Below are 6,584 nucleotides of genomic sequence, written 5' to 3'. Positions count from 1 at the left end.
AATTAAAAGTAAAGATTACAAAATAATTTATGTAAATAAATTAATATATGTAATTTGATTTTTTAATTACTCATCAATTTTTTTTTACTTTATAAATTTTTATTATTAGATAAAAAAGTCAATAACTCGTAGTTGAATAATAAATAAGAAATATTATTTAGAATATTGATTGAGCAAGCAAATGACATAATGGTTCAATCGTACGCCATTGTGCAAAAGGTAATGGGTTCAAGTCCCACTAAGACGTGACTGATGCAATGTGATGTGAAGGAACCCCTTTGTCACACAACCAGTCCAAAGAGCAACAAATATTGACACTTAGCTTCATCCTTTCACTGACAAGATTATGGAGGCTTAACTCCCACCTGGATGGAAGATGTTGACCATCCATCATTACGATAGACTCTCGGACCCAGAATAACATGTCAACACATTCATCACACAAATGAATTAATCTGTCCATGAATGACAATGCAATCATGTGTCGAGTGTTCCCTATAATGTTGAAAGGTGCAACGCTCCATTGGTATACTTGATTATTGAGAAACTCCATTGATTCATTCGTGATGCTTATCACGTGTTTTAGAGCTCAATATGCGATGAGCAGACCACACCATCTTGTGGCACTTGCCCACGTTACCGAGTCACTGGTCATAATACTAAAGATTGCATTATCTCTAAGAAAAAATAGAAAAATTGATCCAAAATGGACTTCTGTAAAAGTTCATGAAAGACATAACATGTGATCAGGACCATGAAAGAGAACAAGATAGAAGTCGAGAACACAGTAGGACTCATGAGGCAATAGAAGCACAACGTTAGGATGAGAATACCCCACTTGAAACTTGGCTTCAAGGTGTAATCAACACAATAACTGGAGGATTCACAGAGGAAAGAAGTTCAAACTCGGCACATAAGCACTATGCTCATAACCTTAATTTTGTCAACTCGGTTGCAGCAAAAAAAATGGTCACAAGGAGCCTACCCCCTATCGCTTTCATAGGTGAAGATTTTGAGGGATAGAGCAATGTCACAATGATCCCATGGTGGTAGTTAAGATAGAGGTTGCTAACTTCTTAGTATGCAAATTTCTACTTGATAATGGGTGCTCGGTCAATGTCCTATACTAGTCGGCCTTTAAACAACTAGCATACCAGATAGCCATATTGAGCCATTCTCAGAGCAAATCATAGCTCTCACAAGAGAGACAACTTACACAATAGGATACGTGCACTTGTTAACACTACTACAAATATGACATTCTAAGTCGGTTAAATAAGGTATTCTACGACGGTTTTGAACCGTCGTAAAATGCAGCATCGTAAAATAGCATTACACTTACAACGACGGTTTCTAAACTGTCTTAGAAACTTATATTTTCTAAGACGGTTAGTAAATAACCGTCTTAAAATGATCCCTTTTCGAAAGCGGTCTAAAGCAACAACCCGTCTTAGTATGTTGTCATTAATACGTGAAATCTAAGACGATTCTTGAAAAACCGTCTTAGAAAGTAAAATATTTTAAGACGGTTATTTAAAGAACCGTTGTAAAATGTCTTATTTTCTAAGACGGTTTTCAAAAACCGTCTTAATATGTTGTGATCAGCATACGACATCTAAGATGGTTCTTAAATAACCGTCTTAGAAAATAAGACATTCTAAGACGGTTATTTAAGAACCGTCGTAGTATCTTTAATTTTATTTAAATTCCTATTTTTTCAGCATATTTATTCTTGTTTCTCATACATCAAAGATCGATTGCATTATAATGAAAGCATAGTAATTGTTTTTTTTTTAAAAAAAAAAACAGTTATGATTCTATACCTTATATCTAGAGCTTTAATGAATCTACATACTTCAGCTGCTTTTATTAAGCCAAAATCAGAGACATCTGAGCCGGAGACATCAAAGATTTCCCAGGAAGTATCAGCTAATGCGATCAGGACATCATCATTCAGCAATTTTCTTCTTCTAGCAATAGCTGCCACTGTTATCTGTCAATAAGCATAACTAACTTCTTTATTTGTATTGTATTGTATTGTATGTATGTATGTATAAAGTACATGATGCAAGATGAAGGATTCTTTTTTTGTTCTTTTTTTTAGCAGAACACAAGTTTCAAGTTTCAACCACTTAAGAATACTAACCGGGTGCCTCAACAAAGGATATTTTTTCTTTAGCAAATAAAACGGGCAATCCTGGAGAAACCTTTGTTTCCCACACATTTACATTGAGAACACTATAACTTTAGAATTTCAATTGTTGACAAGTACGAGCATTAGGATAAATGACTTATTAAAGGATTTAGCCACCTACCTTTATATCAGCTGGCAAGTTGATAGCAATTTCACTCAAATCTGCAATAATATCCTCCAAATGTCTTCCAAGAACTCCAACACAAAGGCTGACTAAACTCAGAGGCTTTGTCTTCTTAGGCAATAATCCTGCAGAAAAATTTCGCAAATAATTTGTTAATGCCTATTCTGTGGCCATAATTTCAGCAAAATATAGTCATACAAAACACAGAGTGATTTTGGTATATTTACATAGACTGTGGGTTTTTATTTAATTCAATAAATGCATCATCAGTATGAATCTCATCAGTATGGTGTTATGTACTAGGAAGTAGGAGTGCAATTTGAGAAGGCTAGTTGTTTGAGATGATAACGTGAGAGGTGACTCTCATCGCAATAATTAAAGTTTAATTATATAGACAAGGAAAATTAGGTTGATTTTTTTTTCTTTTTCAAATTCAGCTTGTAACTTTATGTTGGTTAAAGCAAGTTTAAGTTTATCAGTTAGTTTAGTTAAGGAAGAAAGTTAGATATAGTTACTTAGATTAGTAGCTAACTCCCTGATTACTACCTAATTAATAATAGTTAATTGAGTCTTAGAGTGATTAACATTAAGACGTGTAATTATATGCCATTATATTAATCTCCTCTTAATCATTTGTGAATTAAAAATGTATATAGTTGGCCATATATCTAAGTAGACACCAAATACAAAATTTCTTGATATACAATAATTCTTATTCTATTAAACAATTGAAATTAAGAATTTAAAATTATAAATTATTACTGTAAAAAAATATACTATTAATCATTAAGAAACTATAGCTAAGTATGAATTTCAAAAAAATATTTTATTTTATTAGTACATAGGTTATTTATTCTAAAATTAAAATTAATAAATAATTTGTAACATTTAAATTTATTATTAGCAATTTTCAAAATTTTATTTTATTTAATATTTTTTTATTTTAAATGGATCAATTTACTAAATTCCCAAAGGAGCCAAACATTATTCTTTGGGACAAAATATGTTTTGGTATACTTTTTCTAAAATTTGGTTTTAATTCTTATAATTTCAAATCAGCCCATTTTGATCTACAAACTTTAAAAAACATGCAAATTTAGTCATTCTCTTCTTTGAATATACAGAACCTAAAACTAATTTCAAATAAAAATACAAAAACCAAAAATAAGTAATTATTTCAAAAATTTATATTGTTAAAAAGGTACATAAATATTTTAATACTGCATCCGAACCAGAATGAACCTGATTTTTTTAAAAAACGGAGACTTTCATTTTTACTAACTGAAATGGGAATTCATATGAAAAGTATAATTTGTTGACTTAAAATAAAAAATATTTTAAGTGCTACATAAAAATAGGTAAATAATTTCTTCAAGGACAGTCTGATTTTTTTTGTTATTATTTAATTACAAACTCATTCGTATGTATTATGTATGATAACCTTATTGCTTTTGTACTAATTTAGAAAACATATCAACAATAATTTAGTAGTACTAATTAATAATATAAATATTCTATACTAACACCACATAAAAATTAAACTAAAAAAATCACGCGTTTTTTACAAGTAGACTAGACACTGGAGTGGCAGCTGCCCAGTTGACAAAAAGTTAACTGTGTGGAATTTAGAGTGATTCCACACTATAATTTCTGAATTATTTTTATATTTTTTTGCTGTACTGAATTATTTTGATAAAAAAGACTAAGTTATAATTATAAAGTGAGAGCTTTTAGAATAGTGTTTTTTAATAAAGAAATTATGTTTTATTTTTATGATTAATTGTATCCTAACAAATACCACATGCTAACAAATACCGTACCTAAGAGCTTTTGGATTAGACTAATATGCCTGAAAGTAGATGAATCGGTTGAGTTACCAATCTAATAAGCCATTAAAAAACTTGGCCAAAATAGAATGATCCACGTGGAAGCAAACTTTAGATAAGGATTCCAAATAACTTTTTTTCTTCTTCTTTAGACTTCCTCTCACAAAGAAACAAGTTGAAACACAGTAAGAATCACAATACAGGTGGAAAAAGAAACAAATCTCTCTGGAATCCTCAAGGACTTCCATTTCATCGTCATTAACAGTTTCCCAGCTTGCAGCATCACTTATTTCACTCCCAGCAGCAATTGATTCATCATTGTCTCGACCAACCACATAGATTGCTTGGGGTCCAACCTGAAAATAAAGTAAATTATTGACCGTCAAAATGGAAAAATTGTATTAAAAAATAAACTCTCTCTCTCTCTCTATATATATATATATATACCAACCTCGATCTTTTATTTTGCATCTTACAGACTTCAGACCAAAAAGAATTATCTTAAAAGAGTCAAATTCAAACATCATCTAAGGCTGTGAACAGAAAAGATCCAAAACCCCAAAGACATTAGGTGTTTGTTTCAAGGATTTTGGGTATTTTTGGTACTTTCTGCTCATAGATTGTATTCCTGGATATCTTGGGGACTCATTAGGCTAAATTACATTGGTAGATTACAAAACAGAAGCCCTAAACTTTTAATTAACTTGATCGCCAAGTTTGAATGCTCCCTTTATTTAGAGTGGATTCAGATTCGTCCATCCACAGTACACGCAGCTGGTCAGCCAGAAGAGAATCGGTTTTACAAACCTGCTGCCAATAGCTTTTTTATTTACCCATTTTGGATCTGAAATCACACTGCGGAATCAAACAAAAATACGGTTTTGCTGCCAATCGCAATCCAGTTTGCGAATTCAAATTCGCATGCAAACAAACGGCATCATCAATAAACCATTTCAGCTGAATTAGACAGCATTGTAATTAGCAATATCCAAACCCGAAATCGAAATCAACAGCTAAACGCAGATTAATATACCCTAAGGTAGCTCAAACGTTTAATCGAATAAAAAAAAGGCACCTAGATAAATTGATTGAAAAAAAAAAGGCAAAAATAACAGGGAACAAACGAAAGCTTATTTCTCTACATGTCCCACCACATTCTGCCTAACACATTTGAGATTATAGGATTAGGGGGAAAATATTCCTTAAGATGCTATAAAATTAGGCTGTAAACTAAACATACTAACTGGTTTTAAAATCAACGCTACAAAAGATAATTTTCCAGTAAGATGCAACACAAATATCCTTATGGCATTAACATGATAGACGTCTGCAATTACCTTAAAGAAGTCTCTTCATTTTGAAGGTCATAAGAATCATTACATCCTGATTCCTTTTCTTTAGAATGTAAAGGTATTGGTAGCAGGCCAGACAAATGGCAATATCCGTTCATATATACCTGAAAGGACAGTCACAATTACATGTGCATACTACAAAAAAAAAATTAAAATTTCACAATCCGTGAAAAATTAAACTCTAAAAAAACCATTAAAAATTATAGGAAAATAAAAAATGCAATGTGCTTGCCAGTGAGGGAAGCCAGTTTCTCTAAACCAACAGTACTCTCGTGAAACACAAATTAATTTTCATGGATAGATAGATATAGAAACACAGATTTCGGAATAGCAGTGATGTCCATGCAGTTGAACCAATCCACAGTTTGGTCAAAGACAAACAACAATCCAAATAAATAAGTAAAAACAATGAATTTATAAGGAGGGAGGGAAAAAATAGGGCAAATAAAAAAATGAAACCTCAGCAGCAGCAGCGTCGTTTAGAGTGACGATCGGCGCGACCCAAACAGATTCGGGAGGAGCGATGGTGGCATAGTAGTCGTTGTCATCTTCGTCGTCAACATCGGCCCATGACTTGGAGGTGAGAGGCGCGGGGGCCCAAAAGATGTCCTTCTTGTCATTGGGCTTGGACGGGCCCCGCTGGTCCTTCTTCTTCTTGAGGCTTCCGAGCACGACAAAGACATTGGTGTTGTTTATGGCAGGCGCCTCGTCCCTCATGCTCCCAATTTCCACTCCGGCTGCGACGGGCAAGATCGAAAAATTGAATTTAGGGTTTTGCAGTGGTGTGATCTGATTCTGAGTGAGAGGAATGTGAATGAAAAAACAGTGCTTTTGGGTGGAATAGTGAGTCGAGGAGGGATGCGGAGATCAACAACAACAAAAAAATAAGGGACAACCCCTTCTCCGCCGCCACCAACCCCTTGTCCGCAGCCTCAAATCCCTAACCCTACAAAGATTGAGGAAAAATTGGAAGAAATCGGACAATTAAAATTAAAATAAATAGAAAATGCAAGAAATGAGAAATGAGAGAACTGAGAGAAAGAGAGAATGACCCACACTTATTAACCCACCTAGAACTGAGAGAACTG

The 6,584-nt window shown here is 33.1% G+C and overlaps 1 protein-coding gene across 1 annotated transcript; it reads right to left on the bottom strand.

The window, feature by feature from the left end:
• Positions 1-1,762: 1,762 nt before the first annotated feature.
• LOC106799375 (uncharacterized) lies at positions 1,763-3,736 on the bottom strand. Its single transcript, XM_041017518.1, has 3 exons — positions 3,733-3,736; positions 2,316-2,443; positions 1,763-1,993 (listed from the first exon to the last, which is right to left on the bottom strand). Exons 1-3 carry the CDS (start codon positions 3,734-3,736, stop codon positions 1,763-1,765), a joined length of 363 nt encoding a protein of 120 aa, XP_040873452.1.
• Positions 3,737-6,584: the final 2,848 nt, after the last annotated feature.

This window comes from Glycine max, chromosome 7, assembly GCF_000004515.6.
Source record: "Glycine max cultivar Williams 82 chromosome 7, Glycine_max_v4.0, whole genome shotgun sequence".
Lineage (NCBI taxonomy): Eukaryota > Viridiplantae > Streptophyta > Magnoliopsida > Fabales > Fabaceae > Glycine > Glycine max.
Note: the sequence above shows the minus strand (reverse complement) of the source record. Positions and strands in the feature narration are given on the sequence as shown.

Bases quoted from the DNA above. Each gene is read 5' to 3' on its own strand.
- LOC106799375 (XM_041017518.1), bottom strand. The intron at 1,994-2,315 runs GTAGGTGGCTAA...GCTTATTGACAG, and splicing joins ACTTGCCAGCTGATATAAAG to ATAACAGTGGCAGCTATTGC.